The sequence below is a fragment of the Camellia sinensis genome, chromosome 9, assembly GCF_055761805.1.
Source record: "Camellia sinensis isolate YWXY chromosome 9, ASM5576180v1, whole genome shotgun sequence".
Taxonomy (NCBI): domain Eukaryota; kingdom Viridiplantae; phylum Streptophyta; class Magnoliopsida; order Ericales; family Theaceae; genus Camellia; species Camellia sinensis.
Genome location: NC_138969.1, coordinates 38,380,957 through 38,402,703, shown reverse-complemented (window position 1 = coordinate 38,402,703; position 21,747 = coordinate 38,380,957). Strand labels below are relative to the sequence as shown.

Sequence of the window (21,747 nt, the reverse complement as noted above, 5' to 3'; positions counted from 1 at the left end):
AGCGAATGAAGAAAGTGTGATAGATACACTAAGGGTGAATGAGGTGTGATTGATACACTAAAGAAATGAAGTGTGATTGATACACTAACTGAATGAAGTGTGATTGATACACTAAATAAAGGATCTCAAATGGAACTTCTTTGAATGAACCGTACATACAATATCGTGCATGATTGAGGAAGAAACTTGATAGATACAATGCAATACAATGCATGATGTTTAAGGAACGCAATAAACAAGCGTAGCGGCGCTTTAGAAAGCATCTCATGGGGTGAGTGGCGATGAACCGCTTTACTCTGACGGGGATCTCCTCTCGTGCTCTTCGAACACTTACCTTTAACTCACAGTACAAAGGCTCTAAAATACTGACAAGGATTCTTCACGTAGAACACCTTGGATGCTGCCTTTCTTCCTGATCATATTTACAACTTTCCCTATTCTCCAACGGGGTGACAGACTAGGTTGGTTCGGTATCCAGAATTGAGGTGCATACACGCTATCTCAACCTATGGGGCTTCCATACAGATTCCAAGCCGAGGACATGCCTCTGGGTATTTAAACCAGACTTTAGTCTCGGAAATCCCGAACCTTTATGTTCTAGGCATCAGCCATTCGAACTCTAGTTTCCACCGTCGCAGCTGGTCTCTTAGGAACTTATTGCAAACATGGCCAAGATGTCCCTGGCACGAAACGGTCCTCAAGGAGAGCACTTCTGATTCCTATTTTGGCTTGAAACAGACTTGATCTTGAGCTTGAGATAAAGGTACATTCATACTTTGGAGCATTGGCAAGACCTGAAGAGGTACACACGGAATGTGGTCCTGGAACTTACTGAAGTTGAAACAAACTCAGATACCCGACATTTTCCTCTTTTGCTTTTACTTTGCAGTCCGGAACCATATATAGCTTCAGATAGGTCCTGGTTCTATTGTTCTCACATGACCTGGGTTGAATCCTGCGATTTTATGAAAGAACAAATTCTGTTTTGTACAAATGTAGAGAACGGCACGGCACTTGGAGCACAAAACGATTTTATTTTTGAAATTGAGAGATGAGTTTTCGACCAAGTATTGAGCCTACGACTGAACATAGCAAAACGACTCAACAAGGAAATAAAAGGTACACAACATAGACACACCGAGTAACACTCAAAACGATTCAAAACAAGAATCGAGATAAAACAAAAAGACACGACACTCAGACGTGCACAGGGAGCCTATTTCACCGAGTAGTGTTTCCCACCTTTTCTCATTTGAGGTTCTCACATCACTCGGCCCTCAAGCTCTGTTTTTCTGAAAAAGCCCTCTTCTCACTTTTCCTCTCATCGCACATCTCTCTATTCTTCAATCTCTCATTTTTCATCCCTCCCCTGGGTGGTTGATGGATAAACAGCAAATTGTGGGCTCGTGCCTTTAGCATTCTGCTAGATTCTTTTTCATCCGCTCATAGCTAGTGAATTCCTCCCACGAAAAGGTTGCGCTACAACTGGGTGTGTAGCAAATCTGCAGCTAATATCAGTTAATGATGCTTTGCTGGGGAGTTTGGACGTGATAAGATCTGTCCAGATGATGGAGTGGAATATCTTGCCCCATTCTAGTTTGTGCTTCGCACTTTGCTTGATACCTCGTTGCTTGGAGGATGTGAGAGCTTTCTGCCCTTTGTTGTGCCTTTTTCTGGCGAATACGGTGCCCTTTCCGACAAGTAGAGTGCCCTTTCTGGCAAGTATTTTGACAAAGGGGAAAAGACAGAACACCTGACTCAACTGTGCCCCTAGTTCATCATTTTGACTATTTTTTTGTTTTTTGCTTTCTACTAAAATAGTTTTGACCAACATGAGAGTTAGATTAACGCGCTTGTTCGATTTTCTGATTTAAAATCATGCAAGTTAGGCTATGAGCACTGAGAGTTTTTCTTTTTTGGGTCCAAGAAATGGTCCAGTTTTGAAAAATGGAGTACTTTTCGAGAAGATTAGTCAACCTCAGTAAAAATTCTCAAAAACTATTTTTGCAAACGACCACTGCTCAACGAGCACGGAACCTACTCTTGAGATGCACAACCTCAGACCCATAGCAATGGAAAATTGCCCCTTGTCTGAAGGACACTGCATGGCAACGGAAAGTTGCCCCTTGTTTGAAATGACACTGCGGCGTTTTGAATGGCAACGGAAAGTTGCCCCTTGTTTGGATAGCACCGCAGCGCATTGTAGTCAGTCCTCAGAGCGACCAACACAACCAGACTCTCAAATACAGAGAAGACAAAGATGACCAAAACCATCGCATGGACACAATCGAATTTGAAGTGTTTTACGGCTGGACTTCAGAATGAAGTTGCCTACGTATCCCAAAGATGGGAATCAAGCCTCACGTAGTTCGGGGTTAAGGTACACTCGGGTATTTTAACCTTCACTTTTTAAGCTCTAACTTTTGCCAAGGCGCCCGCTACGGGTTTTTGACCTTGCGAGCTTTGTTCTTCTTTTCATTTCTTTTCATTTTTTTTCTCTTTTGCTTCTTTTTCTTCTTTCATTTTCTTCATTTTTCTTCTTTTTCTTTTTTTCATTCTTTGCATTTTTCTTTTTTTTTTATTCTTTTTCTTCTTTTTCTTGCTCTAACTTTTGCCTGGGTCGCCCTTCCGGGTTTTCGGCCCAGCGAGCCTCTCAAGGGGTAAAAGTATAACAAGTCCATGCCAAATGGTTTTGAGATCCTGAAATTATCGGAATCCAGGAGAATGGCTGTTGTTCTAGCTTCGCAAGCTTCTTCTGATGAGATCTAATCTTCTTGACTTGACTTTGGGTGCCTCTTGTTTGAGGGCTGCTTCAAATCTGGCCACACAGGCCTTACATGGCGGTTGACCGTTGAACGTTCTGAATGGGTCCAAGGTTCGAAAACAAATGGATTGAATCTTAAGACTGAGAGCGATCCTAGGCTGCACAATCTCAAGAGCGATTCCACATAAGTCTTCACAGGACTGCGCAAAACATTTTGTTTTTGAAAGTTTTTAAGAAAGCGACAAATCGCTCGTGCCGAAGATAGTGTGGAACCAATCTGGATCAAAGCTAGGGTCCTTCTCAGTACTCACACTAACAAGCATGATTTCATTCATTAAGGGCTTAGCACGCCTCTCTTTCTCTCAGTTTGATCAAAGTTTTGCAAATCCCGAGGAATTCCTCTCTCTTTGTTTTCATCGCAACGTTCAAAAAGTTTTGAAAAAACTCAGGTCATTACAATGACTTTAAGGCACAGAAAATGCAGAGTTCTTAGTCAAATACTGTCATCTCATTTAGAACTTCCGGCATAACTGGCACAAGGCAGAAGCAAATACGAGAGCGTGAAAATCACGGCTGTTTCATTCAAAATCTGTTGGCACAACTGGTTCCCTGGCAGAAACAGACTCAAAACAAAACGAAAAGATAAACACAAAACAAAATGGTGACGCCCGAGGTAACACCCCCCGGAATCACCCAACTCCTATACAACAGGACTGACTCGATACAACAAGTCAGACCCAAAACAAAAAAAGAGACTGACTCAAAACAAAAAGACAGACTCAAAACAAAACAACAAGACTAACCCAATACCCAAGTCAGAAAGCACAAAAGCTAGCATTGGCAAATGCTCAAAACAGTGCATGCCATACACCATATCTGAAATAAACTGAATGCCGCCCGCAGGTGGTTCATCCCTCGATCACATCACATTATCCCCCACAGGTTCACTGGTCGAGTGCCGATAGACTTTGCTAGACTGGCGTGGGGATGACCCTGTTGTCAAATAGATCTTGTACATCATGGCGCAGACGAAAGCAACTGTCAGTGTCATGATCGGTTTGTTGATGGTACACACAGTACCTAGTATGGTCATGCTTTGGAGGGAGAGGATCAGGTAAAGGCCGTTGTTCCAATGGTTTCAGATGTCCTTTCCGGATTAAGGCCTCTAGAGCCTTTGACAAAGGCATATAAAGTGGGGTGAAAACCCTCTTGACTCGGGGTGGATATTTGGCCGTCTGCGAGCTACTTCCAGACGCACCGGTGAATGGGGTAGCTTTTTTTGATGTGGTGGTGGTGACCATGCCCACTTCAGAAGATCTTGCAGCTGCATCACCACTGGTGGTCGCATTCGAACTGTGGGTAAACGCCCTCCTGGGCTGTTCCTTCTCTTGGTCAATGAGGCCCTACTTCATAGCATCCTCGATCTGTACTCCCATCTCATGCAAATCTGAAAAGGTAGGGAAGCGGAGCACGATCATTTTTTGCATCAGTTTTGGCTGGAGATTGCGCACAATCATCCTGATCTGGTCCTTGTCAGTAGGCCTCAGGGTCATCATTGAAGCCTTGTCCCTCCAGCGGGCTACGAAATCAGAAAAACTCTCCTTAGGCTCTTGCCTTGTTGTCTCAAGATCACGAGTTGTGACCTCGATTTGCGTGTTATAGGAGTACTATGCAATGAAAGCCTCGGCCATCTCATCCCAGTTCCGTTTGACATCGTCTTCTAATTTTGCATACCAGATAGCGACCACACTTGACAGGGTTCGGCCGAAAAATGAAAGTTTCTGCAGCCTGGTGAGACCTATCGGCCTTAGAATGTCCGAAAACAACCGGAGGTGCACTATGGGATCGCCAGATCCATCAAATCGGTCGATGTATGTCATCTTAAATCTGTCCGGCAGTGTCACAGCTGTGTCGGTATACCCGTCCTCAATGTCCGGAATGGATTTTACTCCCTGAGATTTCTTGAACATCTTTTCTAGCTTGCTCACCTTCAGCGCTGTAGGGTCTAACTCGAACTCAAATGGTGAATCCGGCAGGTTGATCGATGCTTTAGACAGCTGGGGTAAGATTGGGGGCGGAGCCGGTCCCGTCGGAATGTTCGGATCTCCTTGGACATTTGGTGCCTCCTCGGATGCTGGAACTCCTGGTGGGGGAGGGGCATGGTGCGAAGCAGATGCTCCATTTTGCTATTGCAGCCTGGTGATTAGCTCAGCCTACTGGGCCATGATCGCAGCCTGCTGTTTGGCAAATTCTGCCTGACGGGCAGCGTCTTGCTGCATGAGTTTCATACTTTCTTGAAGTTGACGCATCATTTCCTCCATCCCTACCATGTTCTGCTGTTCCGGCTGACTGACTGGTATATCTATCCCTGCAGTAGAAACTGAGACCTCAGCTTGACTGTTCACTAATGGGGTGGATAAGGGCCACCGATCTGGTAACTACTGAACCGGTGATCTGTGCCTAATTGGCCCCTTTTACCCTGCCTCTGGCGGAGGAACACTAATTTGTCCTTGAACTGAATCTCTGACCTGACAAAGTCTATCAGCACAAGTCCGATGAACCTCGGGGAATATTGGAGCCTTCTGAAGCTATGGTTCCAAGACTACCCCCTAGTAAAAGAGAAAACATGCAGCATCTCAGCCTGATTTCTCCCTTGAACAGATATGAGCATAGTTGCATGAGTGTGCTCTCTACTGAATTCTGTCCAAAATTCTACCGGTGAACTGATACCCTCAGGTAAAACTGATTCCTAGATACTGATGCCCGCAGGCCTGATACCCAGACTTGTAAACTGATACATGCATTCTTGTAGAGACGCACTCTAAAAGCACATAACAGATAAGTGAGAGCCAAAACACCCCTATGTTGGGGTAGGGTTTCCCTGTCCTATTTTGTCAGGAGCTAGGGTTTCACTACGCACACAGCGGCTTCAAACAACCTATCGGGTAAGCAACCTGTCCTAGTTTGGAATGGTCACTATGGATCCGAATATGCACTAGGTCGAATGGTCAAAAAGGGTGCCCCGGTAAAACCGGGGTTTGTGTTCCCATACTGGCAGAGCCCATAATCGGTCAGCCTTATGGTCATGCCTTGACAAGACAAGCCTCCGGTAAACCGTTCAGGAATAGCAGATGGCAAATACGGTGTCCTAGGCGCACCAATACAAATGCAATGCAAAGAAACACATAAGTGTAGTCAAAACCAGATATCATGAGTTCGAGTCAAGTTCTCTAAATCTCCAGCAGAGTCGCCAGAAACTGTAGACGTCCCCGAACGCCCCGGGAGGAACGAGTCCCCCGTTCCGTTCGATATTCGGCTCACTACAGCTCGGACTCTCAAATTTGTCACGGTTCTTAATCTGAACCAAAGAGTCCAAATCCGGCAAATCGTTTTGAGAAAACAGATCTTTAGAAAAGAAGTGCCAAACATGGACTGCTTTGCCAGATACAGAGTCACCACCTAAATATTTTATTTTGGGGAAATTTAGGAAACCCTGACTCGTTTGCCTAAGGCCACGTGTCCATCATCACCAAAGTTGCCTTGGCTCGGGAACTTGGGTACGATTGGGGAAGGTCACTTCGTGAGCACCCCCGCTCGCCCGATCAAAGATCGACCTATACTAACCATGATATCTATTTTTGAAAACATTATGCGTTCTTATTCTGGTTATTAGCTTAGATTTACTATGTGATGCGCACAGCATACAAGTATAGACTGGATCGCCTGAATTAGAACAAAACATTTCATATTTGTTTGTTTGAAAATGGTTTGATGGTGCTACTCGCAAGTAGGCTAAGACGTGGATTTGCCACCCTCAGGTGGGCTTAGAAAACATGATTTTGCCACTATCTAGTGGGCTTAAAACACACAGTGGATGAATTGTTCCAATCCAAATAACCCAACCTTCACCCACAGGCATTCAGGCAGTTATATCACATAAGCAATTAGCCTCATGGTAAGCGTGCTATTCATTGCAGTCACTCACACGCATGCAAGGATGCTAAAGCATAAAACTTACCGAGTACTCCAAGCCAAAACAGAAGCTAATTAGAAATCCATGCATGATCCTAATTATACAGAAATGCCTAATGCAACACATGCAGAAGTGTAATTATAGCAGGCTCGGCTATTCTAAACATGGCATATGAAATGCTACAGCTAACATGTATTCAACTTGGAATTGAAAATATAATGCAGTTAGAATGATGCGCCAAGCCCGGTGCATGCAAAACAAATGAATGAATGCAAACATGCTATCATACTGTATGCTAATTGAAACATGCCCTAATCTAACCATCATAAGCGGGTAAATAAAAGGGAGAAAGACGTGGGATTGGAAGACATACATCACACACACGCACACTTATTACAACATTGCCCTCGCGCAGAGGATCCGAAAAAATAATATACAGTCCCAAATAATTACAGTCCAAATATGTACAAAATCCTAATTAATTAACAAATTAAATTAGGAAAGCAATAAATTGGCATGCAAGCCAGGGATTGCCTCAAATCTGCTCCGGATGATGGATGATGCATGCTCGGGTTGCCTTGTGCGGAGAATCCCTCGCGATGCCCCGGTTTGCCTCTGTTTACAATTGTTCTTGGAATGCGTGCCAAGCTCCGGAAGGCTGTCGACTTCTGATTTGCTGCAACAGAGAGCAACGAAGGGGCATGGCAAAGTATTTTCACATATGTATGCATGACTATTGTTCAGGGAGTGTAGTCCTCGATCCTCGTGCCACCAATCACGCATATTGATGCATGATGGCCGAGGAGTCGATTTGCACGACTTGATATGAAATGAATGCACATATAAACACAACAAGACCTAAACTCCATCATGGATAATCCGGAGTGTCGGTGACTGGGAATTGAGACACGCTCCGTCACTCGAAGTACGAAACGTCCCTCGTTTCTCGTGCTCGAGCTAACTCCTATCCCAAGCACAATGCAATATGCATGACATGCATGAATGCAACTAATATACAACCTAGCATGCACAATGCTATGAGATGGCATACACAATGCACGATGTAACAAGGCATACGCAATGCTCTAACATACAACCTAGCATACGCAATGCTATAAAATGAAATGGCATACTCAATGCACAATGGACTTACACCAACATGAGTGGACCTCAGCCACACTCACATTAGTAGCCATGAGATGAAAATGAGACACTCGAAATGCGTGCACACATCCACGCAAACCGAGGACCGAACCTAAGGCACAAATGCCACTCTAACAAGGCATGGCAAGGCATGAAATGCGGTATGCAAACATGCAAATTTCAGTGCTGAAATATGATGCAAAACAGCCCCGAAACATGGAAACATGGCACCCGATGCACGGAATGAACCCGAAATACAAAACTAGGCATATGCATTAGCCTATAGCTATACAAAACATGCGTTATTTGAACATGAAGTGTGAAGAAAGATTCAAGGATGTCCCAAAACAAGCATATTTACAGTTTTAAGCAAGGCCAAACAATGAACACAAATAGGACTAAGCTAGCATGCAAAAATGGCCCCGTAAGAGAGGTAATGAAGCAAGTAGCAGCTGCTGGCCCCAAATGGCCAAGAGCCCTTCAACAAAGTTGAAGAGAGGCTCAAAATGAAGCACTTTACAGTTTTAAACAAGCCACGGATCTAAACACAAACAAGCCTAAAACATTGTGCAAGAAATGGGCCAAAAGGGAGACAAAGAAGCAAGTGATGGTTGCTGGCCTCAAACAGAGGAGGGTCCTCAACAAAGTTGAAGAAGGGCCCAAAACATGGTATTTTACAGTTAGTGACCAAACCCAAAACAGTGCACATGCAAGCCTAAAATACTATGCAAAATAAGGCCTAAAAAGAGGTTTAAACACAAAGTGTAAAAGGGGAGCCTCAAAAAGCAAAAGACCCTTGATCAAACATGAATAGGGGGCCAAAATAAGGCTATTTACAGTTTAGACCAGGGCCTAAAAATACAATCACAAGGGGCTAACAAAACATGCAAAAATGAGGCCAAAAGAGGGATAAAGAGGCAAGTAACAAAAGGAAGTCTCAAAAAGTGAAGAGCCCTTCAACAAAGTTGAAGAAGGGCTCAAAATAAGCCACTTTACAGTTTATAACCGAGCACAAAACGGTTTAAAAATAGGCCTAAAATACTATGCAAGATAGAGGCATACAAGAGAGGTAAAGAAGCAAGTGTTAAAAGGAAGTCTCAAACAGGGAGAGGCCCTTAAACAAACATGAAAAGAAACTCAAAATAATGGTATTTTAAGTTAGGGTCGGAGCCCAAATATGCAAGCAAGTATAGCTTAGATTGTATGCAAAAATAGAGCCAAAAAGAGGAGAATGAAGACTCACCCTTGTAGACAAAGCTTTGACAACTCTTGGACCAAGTTTGGTGGCTCCTTAGCTCTGGAAAACAGCTCCAAGTGGCTGGAATGGATGGTGGTGGTATGGTGCTAGGTGGTGGTGTGGAAATGGTGTAGGGTTTGGAGAGGTTTTGGTGCTTGGAAGAGAAGGAGAGGGAGGATCAATGCAAGAGGCTTAGAGCAAATTTTTGTAACCCTCAGATAGGAGCTGGAGCTGCTGTTATATAGGCAAAAGAGGGGAGAAAGGGGGGGGGGGGAAATGGGGGGGGAAAGAATTCAAGTTTCCCCCTAAAAGTGCAGCCCCCCGGATACAAAATCTGGGGGGAAACAGAATGCATATCTGTAAAGTACCTGGAGAGAGGATCATGGCCGGCTGCTTTTCTAGGGTTTAGGTGGCCGGCCGGCTCTCCCCATGGCTGGCCGGCCAAGGGTCAAAAGGGTCAATCATGATTAGTGGCCGGCCACCCCAGAAAGAGGGCCTCCCATGTGTGTACAACACAACCATGTGGTCAAAAACTGGAGAAAGTGAACCAGGAGAGAGAAAATGCCACTTTTACTGGCCGACCATATGATATTGGTGGCCTCCCAGGTGTGTACAACACAAATATGTGGTTTGGGGTAAGAAAAAGTGGCCTTAGGGTGGTCAACATTGGCTTTCAAGTGAGAAAAAACGGGCGACAGAGGGCGACGGAGGAATAAAATTGGTTGTTAGAACAATTGCTGGCCTCCCACCCTTCTACGACCTTCTTGACAATGAAACAGAGGTCCCTGCCAAAAATGAACCCAAACCGATGCAAAATGAAGGTTCGGGGGCCGAAACGCGCAGCCCGAGGCCCCGAAAACTGACTGTTAGGCACCGGAAGTGGTGTTCGACCACGAAGTTGGTCTCTCGAGCCATAGTGTCCCTCAAAACGAAGCAAATAAGATGTATGCCAAAAATCGGAGCAAACGGAGGTGGTTAAGCGGTCCCGAACCGAGGCACACGGCCAACGGCTCTGAAAAACTGAAAACCGGACTCCAAACGGGCAAAATGGCCTACGACCACGAAACATAGCCTACAGCCACTGAGAGATGATCTATGAGACCTCTCCCTCCCTTCGGGAAGAGAAAATAGAGAAAACAGAGCCTGGTTCGCAAACCGAGGCAAAGCATGAAAGAGTCCGAAAGTCTGGAGGCAAGGCTCGCAGCCAAGACCCTGAAACCTTTGAATGAGCACGATATGCAACATCACCAAGCGCTCAATCGATGACGTCTGAGTCTTAAGGTCGGTCAAAATGGGGTGTCTACAGCAGCGAAAGAGAAGTTGAAGAATCAAACAACGCACGATAGTAGATTTGATGAAATGTCTGCCAACCAATCCAAAATTGTTGAAATGTTATCAATTATCTCCGCTAGAACTATTCAGCGCGATGAACAAAAGGCGATAGACCGTGAGTAGAAGGCTGCAGAGCGTTGAAGAAGGGCCGAAGGTAGGGAGGAACAACTAAAACTCCTATCTATGATGAATGAAAGAGAATAACGAAATGAAGATCATAAAATTATGTCAATGGACATGACAATTTTAAATCCTATGCAAATGGCATACTACGAAGATCTTCAATGACAGATTTTATTTCGAACAACTAATAGATTGCCTTGAAAGGTTCCGTATTTGTGGGTTTCATCTATTAGTTTTATTATTTAAAAATATTACGTCTAACTTGTATTGGTTAGTTTTATTGGTTTTATGAATTTCCCCCGATACGTATTTTTGCCATATTTCAAGTTCAATATCTAATTGTTGCCATGTTTTTTGCATAGGGAGATCTTTGGTCTATAGTTCAATGTATTTTTTTTTTTAAATTAACCTCGTCTTCTTTAAAATGATATTTAAAGTGAAGTCATTGACTACTATAACATGATTTGTACCAAAGGAATCATAACTAGATAATAACCTTTTTGTAGCATTTTCAGGATATACATAATCATGTCCTTTGTCAACTAGGCATTAAAATGAAAAACTACAATATAAAGTGATAATAACTGCATAGGCCAATGGTCATAACTGAATAGGTTTTAATTAATGTCGTCCTCTTTAACAAATTGACCCAACAAAAGGTTGTTAAAATAACAAAATACAAAACAATACAAATACATAATGTGAAACACATCAATAGTCATTATCTGGTGGTGGTGGTGGAGAAGGGTAGTAGTGATGGTATATGTCATTTACGCAATGCTCAATCGTATCTACACGATGCTCAATGTCCACACGAAAATCACCAAATTGTTGAATTAATGAGTTCTGTGCAGTGGCAAACGTATCAAACTGAGTACCCAACGAATTGACCTGATTAGCCATTTGATGTTCCCATTGAATGCGTTGATTATAATGTTGTTCTTCTATGGCCAAAAACTCAGTCCAATATTGAGGTTGTTCAGTTGATGGCATCACATTGGCATGAGGATCTTCTGGAGCATCATCTTCTGGGACTTCATCTTCTGAATCTTCTGGAGCATTAACACTTCCCATTAAATTGGAGGCTGCACCAGCACGAGTCACTGCATACTGATTAATTGGTGAACGGATTTTGATATCCATTTCATCTACAAGGTGAACCTTAAAATGTTTGAAAATTTTTGTTAAGAGTGCCCCAAACAGTAATGACCGACCCGTGAATTGACCTTGATTTGCCAGTATCATTTCTTTCATAATTATGTAACACAAATCTAACTTCTGACCAACTTCAAAATAGTATAACAAATAGGCATTAAAATATGGGACCGCATCATGATATCCTTTTTTTGGAGTGACATTTTCTACAACCCACCGGTGGAGAATCCGAAGATAAGGTTTTAAATGTCTTGCATGTAAACTAGTCCCAGTAAATCTGTTTCGACAAATAGTAGTATAGACATCAGTAGCATTACCAACGATATTAGCTAACTTAGCCTTAGTCTGAAAATGAATATTTTCATCACCTAACTCAACTCCAATAATGCTTGCCAAAGTTGGAATATCAAACTGTATACCCTTTCCTTACACATATGACAAAAGAGTAAAATTTCCATCTTCTTCCTGAGTACCTTGTAGGTGAACATAACATAGAGATACCAGTCGTGGATATACCTTTTGGGGAAAATTAATTAAGTTTAGCCATCCCATTGCTTCAAGTTTACTAATTAATAGTGCATCATATTGAGATGGAAGATTTACCCTCCTCCCTGTTACAATCGGTCGGCTAGAGAAGTTTGGAAAGGCTAGTGTATGACTTTCACTGAGAAAATCATCAGTAGGATATGACTGAATTTGAGGCTGTTGTTTTTTGCGTCATGGAGGGTTGGAACTTTCACCAACTTGTGCTCTCGCTCTTTTAGTTCTAGGCATGATGTCAAAATCTGTTGAATTTCAAATGAATATAGTTTTAATATTACAATGCATATTAAAATGGAAAAACATTACCATAGTTCAGTATGCATACTAATTACATGTTATTTTCATATTATATGTTTTTTTAATTACCCTAAAAGTCAATAGTGAATATGCTGTATGAATTACAGTTCTGTATGAATGTGTTGCCTTAATATGCTATGAAAGTCAATAGGGAGTTGAAAATTCATACAACACATTCTCTATTCATTTGCTATTCATAAAATTCATACAGCACATTCTCTATTCATTTGCTATTCATAAAATTCATGCTCTTGAGAAAGTTAAACTTGAACAAATAAAACATAAAATTGAACAAATACAGCATACACACTTAAAAAATACAGCATACACACTGAAAGAAAAAAAAAAATAGGGCCGGTTGACCAACCGGTTGGCCCGTGCCTTTCACCATGCAACATACTACCTCTTGGATGCTGCCTTCTTGTTTCTGTTCTTGCCTTTCTTGATTCAAATGGTTTCCCTTGCTCAGTCTGTGGATTCACACTTACATTACACTGAATATGCAGAGTTTGGGATTAGATTTTGGTTAAGCCGAATTTGAAGGTAGTGGTGGAGGGAATACACTGACTGTGTTCTTAGAGGCAATCTGTGGACAGACAAACAATCTGTGGGCAGAGGTATTCAGTGAAGGTTGTTAATTTTTTGATGGCAGGTTTGTATATAATTTTGAGCTGATATAGAGGCTCCATTCTTGAGGTAGGTGGTGAGGAAATTAATACTCAACAACCGTATGCAGTGTGTAAAATGAGGCATGGTAGATGGAATGCATTCAATGAATGGTAGGTGGTGTGTGTAAAATGAATGGTAGGTGGTTCAAATGTATGCAATGTGTGCATAAATAATTGAAGACATTATGATTTGTAGGTGGAATGCATTTATCTACTGACTAAATGAATGGCTTATTATGTATTTTTTAACTATGTATGCTGAATGCATTTTAAGTGAGGTAATAAATAAATGGCAAGATTAACATCAGTAAATCAATGCCATATCAATAAATTTGTATATGCAAAAATAATGATTATGCAGTAATTTAAGAATTGACCTTGAATTAAGAATACTAATTTAAGACATTATTATTAAATTATGATTATGCAGATCAACATTAGTAAAAGAAGACATTATGATTATGCACATGAACATCAGTAATTTAATATATTATTATTAAATTATCATTTAAGACATGATTATGAAATGTGCCTAAATGGATGTGGTATTATCATTTGTGGCACATTAACATAGAATTTAAGAAAATCATATTAATTTTATGTGAAATTATCATTTGTAACTGATTAAGTTATGTATATTATCATTTGTAATTGTCATGAACTAAACACTGCACAATTCTGAATATTAAAGATTGAATATTACAACAGCACATCATCATATAACTTCTGAATTACTTAGGTAATATAGTGCATCATAATGAAGATTACAAACAAGAGAATCTTCCGTTCCAAAACTATAAACAAAATTACATGTATTGATGTAGTGAATTTAGTGTTCACCATGAAGATGCCACATATGTTCTACTAAATCATTACGGAGGGCATGATATGCATCCTTATCTCTAATACCTAAATAACGAGACAAAAATGATTGGCAGTCATTGGTAGGAGTAGAGGAAAGTTGCACTGGTGTGTTGGTTGATGAAATATCATAATTGAAATCAAGGTGCTCCTCCCTCTCATCTTCGACAATCATATTATGTAATATGATGCAACTCTTCATTATGTTGGCAAGCATTTTAGAATCCCAATAACGTACCACACCACTTATAATTGCGAATCAAGATTGAAGGACTCCGAATGCCCGCTCTACATCTTTCCTGGCTGACTCTTGCATCATTGCAAAATGTTGTCTTTTTGCTCCTTGGGGAGAAGAAATTATTTGAACCAATATTGCCCATTGAGGGTATATACCATCAGCAAGATAATAACCCATATCGTAACTATGTCCATTAATTGTGTAATGGAAAGGAGGAGCTTTACCTTGCGCAAGATCAGAAAACAAAGGCGATCGGTCCAACACATTCAGATCATTGTGTGAGCCAGGCATTCCAAAAAATGCATGCCAAATCCATAAGTCATAAGATGCTACTGCTTCAAGAATAATGGTTGGCTTTTTTTGATGGCCTACATATTGACCTTGCCATGCCTTTGGACGATTTTTCCACTCCCAATGCATGCAATCTAAACTTTCCAACATGCCAGGAAACCCCCGAACCTCCCCAATAGCAAGTAATCTAGCAATGTCTGTTGGCGTCGGAGATCTCAGATATTCTTCTCCAAAAATTTCAATCATTGAATTACAAAATTGTTGCAAACTTTGAATTGCAGTGCTTTCCGCAATACGAATGTAACCATCAACTGCATCTGCTGCGACACCATATGATAATATTATCATCGCTGAAGTCATTTTTTGTAAGGGAGATAATCCAAGTACATAAGTTGCATCTTGTTTTTGAACAAAATATGAATTGTGTGCTTAGATTGCATTCAAAATGCGTAGATACAAAGGACGACGCATTCGAAAACGTCTACGAAATATTGTAGGTGAATACACTGGATTTGCAGCAAAATAATCTGCAAACAATCTGTCATGACCCTACCTTCTATCTCTGTGTATATATCTATGACCTACAACAAAACCACCTATTTTCTTTGAGCTATCACTTGACTTAAGAATATGAAGCATACTAGTATTATTCTGCTCATAAGCTCCTAAAAGTGTGACGATATATTCATCATCATCAGACTCATCATCAGAGGAAGAGAAAGAAGAAGAGGATGAAAATGAAGTCAATATCATGGATTTGAATTTGAAGGTATTCATTATGCTCTGTTTTGTTTAAGCTATGATCGTATCAGTTGTGTGGAGTTGTCTGACATATGGATAATGGGTTTATATGAGAACATAATCCATATGCCAGACATATATGTAATGGAGGGAAACAGAAATAGGAAAAAGAATTGGGAACAGAAATGGAGGGAAACAAAAAGAAAAAAGAAAAAAAAAATTGGCTGACCGGTCAACCGGTCAGTCGACCAACCGGTCGCCCCTTTCCCCGGTTCACAAAGGTGGGTTCAAACAGTTCAAAAGGGTAAAAAAAAAAATTTACACTTACCGGTCGACCCACTGGTCGACCAACCGGTTGTCCCACGGGATTTGATGCACCGTTGGAGCTAGTGATATCAGATTTGGTCAAATGAGTCATTTTTTACTCAGATTTGGTGAAAAAAGAAGTTCACCGTTGGAGATGCTCTAATATATACATAATTTATTTTCTCTATACATTATTCTAATATGGTATCAGAGCTATATGTTAAGTTTTTGGTGTTTTTCGCCTTTCGGTGGGCGGCAACCTTGCTTTGACCGCCCGCCGAACCTCAACTTATTCCGCTGATCCGAAGCTTGCCTAAACTACAATAACCCATCTTTTGGATGTAATCCTAGTCCCAAGTGGGTTACTAATCATGTTTGGCTACCATCTCTACCTTTTCTACAGATACCTCAAACTCCTCACACCACAGCCATGGGCCATGAGAACCACAGAATAGCTTGGGTTGAGAGAACCATGCAGATCAACGTGAGGGACAGAGGCCAAGCTCTTTCAGTGATAACCACCAACTTCTCAACGGCAACAACACTGTCCTTCATCTCTTTAGCCCTAAGCTCACTAATCGGAACATGGCTCAGAACCTCCATAAAAACCATCTTCACAAACTACATCATTTACGGTGACACAAGCCAATCAATCATGGTGATCAAACACATCACTCTTCTCATCTTCCTCCTCACGTTGTTCATGCATCCCTTCAGCTCCGCCTTCATCCCCTCATAGTTGCATCCTATCAGCACTGCTTTCTTTCCCATTTCCTCCTCATTCTTCCTACTCTTTCACTTCAATCCCCACCCCCCCAATAACACACCTCTCGTCATCCATGTCCCGATTTTTGGTCTATAGTACTAGAATGTTTGCACCGTGGTGTTTTTCGTCATCTTTTTCTCCTCTAATGTTGTTCTGAGAGCAATTTTGGTCACTCACATCGCCAAAGATAGAGACACCCATTAGAGCTATGAGAATGTTTCTCTATCTTTCCGTCCAAACCCACTCTTCTTTTTTATTTTTTTATTATTTATTTCTTTAATCACACCCATGTTTCCCACTACCAACATACCCACCATTTTAAACTTTTCTTTCCACCACCTACGTCTCGTTTTCTTACTAACTACCCCATTTTTTATTTTATTTTATTTTTTCATCAACATACTCCTTCTTTCCTTTTTCTTTCCACCACCCACATCATCCATGTTCTCCTTTCTTATCTTCATTTTTCCATTTAATAATAATCATAAAAAAAAAACACAACAAACACAAAATTCCTCAACTGCCGTTGTATATATTTACATTGCCATTACAATCCTTACATTTTTAAGTTAAAAAAAAAATAGCACTAATAACACCACCAACCACAATCCATAACCACCACACAAAAAAAAAAATCAAAAGAAAGTTTTTTTCGATTTCCTCCGGCACCAACCCGGCAACGAAGCTTACACTCCATCTTCATTTGCAACCAGCTTCATCACTCGCCTTCGTCGCTCTTGACGACTTTGCCTCGGCCTTGCCAGCGCTCCCAAATGCAATTACTCCCCGTTGGCCGTCAAATACGGAGTATGAGGGCACTTTGAATCGAGCCTTGGAGGTGGCCTGCCATTTCAGCTCTTTATTCTTCTTCTTTAGTGAGCTAATCTCTCCTTAAACATCTTTATACATATGTTGAAGCAGGGAGAGTTGCGCTGACAGTTGATAAACTTCAAACGTCCTGTTCTGCAGTCGACGAAACAAGTTAGTGACCGCAGTCATGGTCTCCACACATGACTTCAGCATATACCAGTTAGCCTCTATGTCTGATTGTGTAGCCATTATCTGCTCAACTGACATTTCTGGATAGCTGAGCACAGGGGACGGTGGAAGGGCGCTTGGTTGAGGTTCAAGGGTGACAGAATCGGTTATCTCTCTTGTGGACTCGTTGAGGTCTGGAAAGAGGGTGAGAGAACCACAGGAAGAAGCCATGTTAGAGGAGGAAGGGATTGTAGAGTGATTCAGAGGAGGATGCACAAAAAAGGTTGCAGAATGGTTCGTATCTTTGTTTTGCTCTGCCTCTCTAACTAGCCTCAACCTTGGTTTAAAAAGAGAACGAAGAAAAGAAGATGACAGAGAGAGCACAAGAGCTAAGGTAGATACGACGTTCTGTCGGTCACATGAATTAGGCGCCAGACACGACGTTCGAAGTCGCATGTTCGGCACGACTTTTGAGGGCGAGACATATATATATATCTTTGTATATATATAGACACGACCACACAATGTTTTCTCTAACGGTCCGACACGACCACACATTGTCTTCTTCAACGGTCCGACACAACCATACAATGCCTTCTACAACGGTTCGACACGAACATCCAGTGTCTTCTACACCGGTTTGTCACAACCATACAATGTCTTCTACAGTGGTTCGACACGACTACACAGTATCTTCTACAACGGTCTGACACCACCATACAATGTCTCCTATTTTATTTTATTTTTAGTTTATTTTCCTGTTTTGTTACTCTCTCCAAACTCAAGTTGGTTTGTGCTTATCCTCCTTGAGTTTGAGGGGGGCTGTTAGTGTATATGCTTTATGCAGTGTTGTCTCATCTATAAGCTTAGTGTATATGCTTTACGTAGTGCTGTTTCCTCTATATGCCCTTCTCCTTTTATAGGCTCCTCTCCTCTATGAAAAGGCTAAACTAAACATTTGTAATACACAATCAATATATACACAATTTATTCTCTCTCTCTCTCTCTCTCTCTATACATTATTCTAACAGGGTCACTAACCTTTCAGTGTTATATTATATACACTGAAATTTTATAGAGAAGATTGAATATTGTTTTTAAGGATGATTGGTACTCATAGCATATTTGTTAGTCTTTTCAGTAAATGCATGAGGTCTTTTCTTGTAAGTTCTTGCTTCCTCTATCACACTTCATCATAAATTAATCGTTTGCTTATATTCAAGATTTAGATGTGTTTATGTTTTGATAAATTTCCTGAAGTGGTTGCTACATCTTAATGCAACATTTAAGGCATGGAAAGAATGGTGTGGAGGAAGTCCTTGGAATGGGTCCCCTATTAGATTATGAGAAACAAGGTCTTAAAAGTTTGATGCCAGAGCTCAAAACTTCAATAGAGAAGGGAATTAAGTTTGTCAACCAATAGGGTGGAGAAGCCTCGTGCTGCTCTTGAGGTCGATTCTTTCTCGCCAAAACTGTCACAATTTTGCTTCTGTAATATGGAATTTATACACTAGTCAAATGATTTGCCTGTCTGGGTTGAGATGCGCACAGGCTGATTTTTGTTGGAATGGGGTGTTATTGACTCTTGAGGTCTCGTTAATAAGTTTCAGTGGCTTGTTTCTGTTCTTTAAATTAAATTAAATTAGTACCCTCATCTAGGTTTGTTATTCTTACATTCAAATTCTGCATCTTCTTGTGCTCAACAAACATTGGGAGTCTGGATTTGAATGGAATGTGAAATGGCGGTTATTGATTTATTTTATGCAGTTTTGTGATATTCCTTTTATTTGATGAAATAACACCCTTTTTTGGGGTTGGTACATTCGTGTACAGGCCAGAGATATATTCTTGTAGTTCCTTGGAGGATTTTGACATCTTGAATATAAATTAAGAGGTTCGATATTGTAGTGTTATCAAAATTTGGCTTGTAAACAAGGTGAGCCGAGTAGAGTAGTAGGTTTTTCAAACTTGACATAAAAGCTTAGTAAGTTTTAGAATGTATTTAGGCTTATTTTATTTATCTTTCAAGTCAATTTTAGATTAGTTTTAATCGAGTTAATAATTGTTGAACTTGAGTAACGTAATTACTTGTAAGCTTGGTTTGAAAATTTAATCAATTTGAAAATGTGTTCAATTTAGGTTTGTTTACATTGTGAAATGTATTATTAATGAGTTGAACAAGGGTCAAGTTCCCTCAACCAAATAAGGGTTGATTACTAATTTGGTTTCATGATCTTAGTCAGAATGAATATACCTCTTTTAACTATTAATAAATATGATTTTTTTTATTTATGAATTTATATATTTTGACCTCGTGAATTATATATTTTTATCTTTTTAGAAAAAAGTATTTGTACAATTTTTATAATTTAGGATGTTAATACCTACGGGATTATAGACGAGGTAATAGTTGTGAGCAAGGTTCTGAAAAGCGGTTGCGGTCGCCGTAACGGTGGCGGTGACGCGGTTGCGGTTGCGGGGTGTAAAGGCCGTAGTGTAACGGTTGCGGTAACCGGAACCGTGAATTTTTTTATTTTTTGCACAATTTGAAAAAAACTTATTGATACGCATATTTTTTTCCATGATTATATTTATTGGGTTAAAAATAAATATTGATCAATTTTTGTAAATTTTCAAGTACGATCCAATATATTTCATATTTTCAAATCACTATAAACTGAGTTTTTTACATTTTATTTTAATAATTAATGACTTTATATTTTACAAAAAAATTAATCACTAACTATTATATATAAGATAAATAATGAAAAAAGTAAGAGAATAAATAAGAACCTAAATATATATATATATATATATATACATACATATTTTAACCAAGCCAAATAGATAATGACCACACTTATTATTATTATTATTTTCAAACAATATATAGATAGACACACACAAATAAAATGGTTTAGTGATAGCAGCTGAATATAATAGCATAGGTCTTATAGTTTCAACAAATCAATAACATGTTCTTCATCTTCCCTCTTCTCTCTCTCTCTATCTCTTGCTCCTCTATTTTCTCTCTTTATCTTCCCTCTTCTCTCTATCCCTCTTCCCCCATTTTCAGCTTTTTTTTGTGTGTTTTTTTTCGAAAGAAACAGTTTGGAACCGTTACGTAACGGTGCGTAACAGACCGTTACGGCTGTTACGACACCGTTACGACCGCTACGGCTGACACACCTGTGAATCTCAATCACACTGCAAAAGCGGCCGTAACGGGTGGCGATAACCGCCAAAACCGTTACGTAACGGTTGCGGCCGCTTTTTAAAACCTTGGTTGTGAGGCTTTTGGTACTCTATAAACAATTCACAATTACTAATCACTAGTCCAGCTCCATATTCCGCAGGTACAACTTTCTCTCAACTTGCTCAATGAGATTGAAAACCCTGGGAAAATACATTGATTCTCATGCTTCTGGGTAGGAACTTTGGGTACAAATTGCTCTGTTCCAAAACCATGAATTTATGGAATTTAAAGGGGATTGCAGTCATTGACTTAGAGCACAACTATTATCCCTTCAAATTCGATTTCGTACAAAGACTATTTCAAGATAATTTTTGGAGTTCCTCACGGAGAAGATATGAGAACCAAATTTCAAACCATTTTTCTGCTGTTTAGGTGAGGTTTCTTGGGCTTCTGATCGAGTTCTATCAAGAGAAACCCCTCTTTGGAGTTGCAAAATTCATTGGAAAACCTATTAAAATTGATCTGTTTGACTAGGGTTTGTATGTATTGAAATTAATTTTCGAAAGCCCTATGCTAAAATTGGAGAGGTTTGACAGCTTCTTAAAATGGTGCATGTTCTCTCTTCTATTATCTTATTTTCTTTAATAATATTGCATCTTCAGAAAAAATATTAAAAAAATTACTCAGAATTTAGGGTGCGTATATTAGGTGCATTTAAAATATAAAAAATTGACTAAATTGTGAAAAATGTCCACTAAAATAACAAAACACAAAAGGAAAATAAAATTAGGTTGAGGGGATCAAATTGAAACACTCTTTCATATATTAAAAACTATAAATTGACGCGATTTGAAAAGGAGAACTTACTAGTAAGTCTCATACGTAAAGTTTAAAATCCATCTAGCCCCAAAACAAAATATTTACACTAATTAGTATATATATTTTTAATTGTTATAAAAAAATCTTCTTCTTTTTTTTTTTTATTTTTCTTTTTTCTTTTTTATAAATATACAGACATTGTTACTTTCTACCACCATTGGACTTCTATCAGACAGTTACCGGAATGTTCAACATCATCGGGAAGTTGTCGGAGTATCACCAAAAGTTCGCCGGAGTATTGTAAACGTCACTGAAA

General features: G+C 40.1%; 1 protein-coding gene across 1 annotated transcript; it reads right to left on the bottom strand.

Annotated features, from left to right (window-relative positions):
- Positions 1-14,355: 14,355 nt before the first annotated feature.
- LOC114294549 (uncharacterized) lies at positions 14,356-14,985 on the bottom strand. The gene has a single exon (XM_028238668.2). The coding sequence runs from the start codon at positions 14,983-14,985 to the stop codon at positions 14,356-14,358; it is 630 nt and encodes a 209-aa protein (XP_028094469.2).
- Between the last annotated feature and the right edge of the window lie 6,762 nt (positions 14,986-21,747).

Coding starts and splice junctions, on each gene's coding strand:
- LOC114294549 (XM_028238668.2), bottom strand. CDS start 14,985: ATGACTTCAGCGATGATAATATTATCATATGGTGTCGCAGCAGATGCA.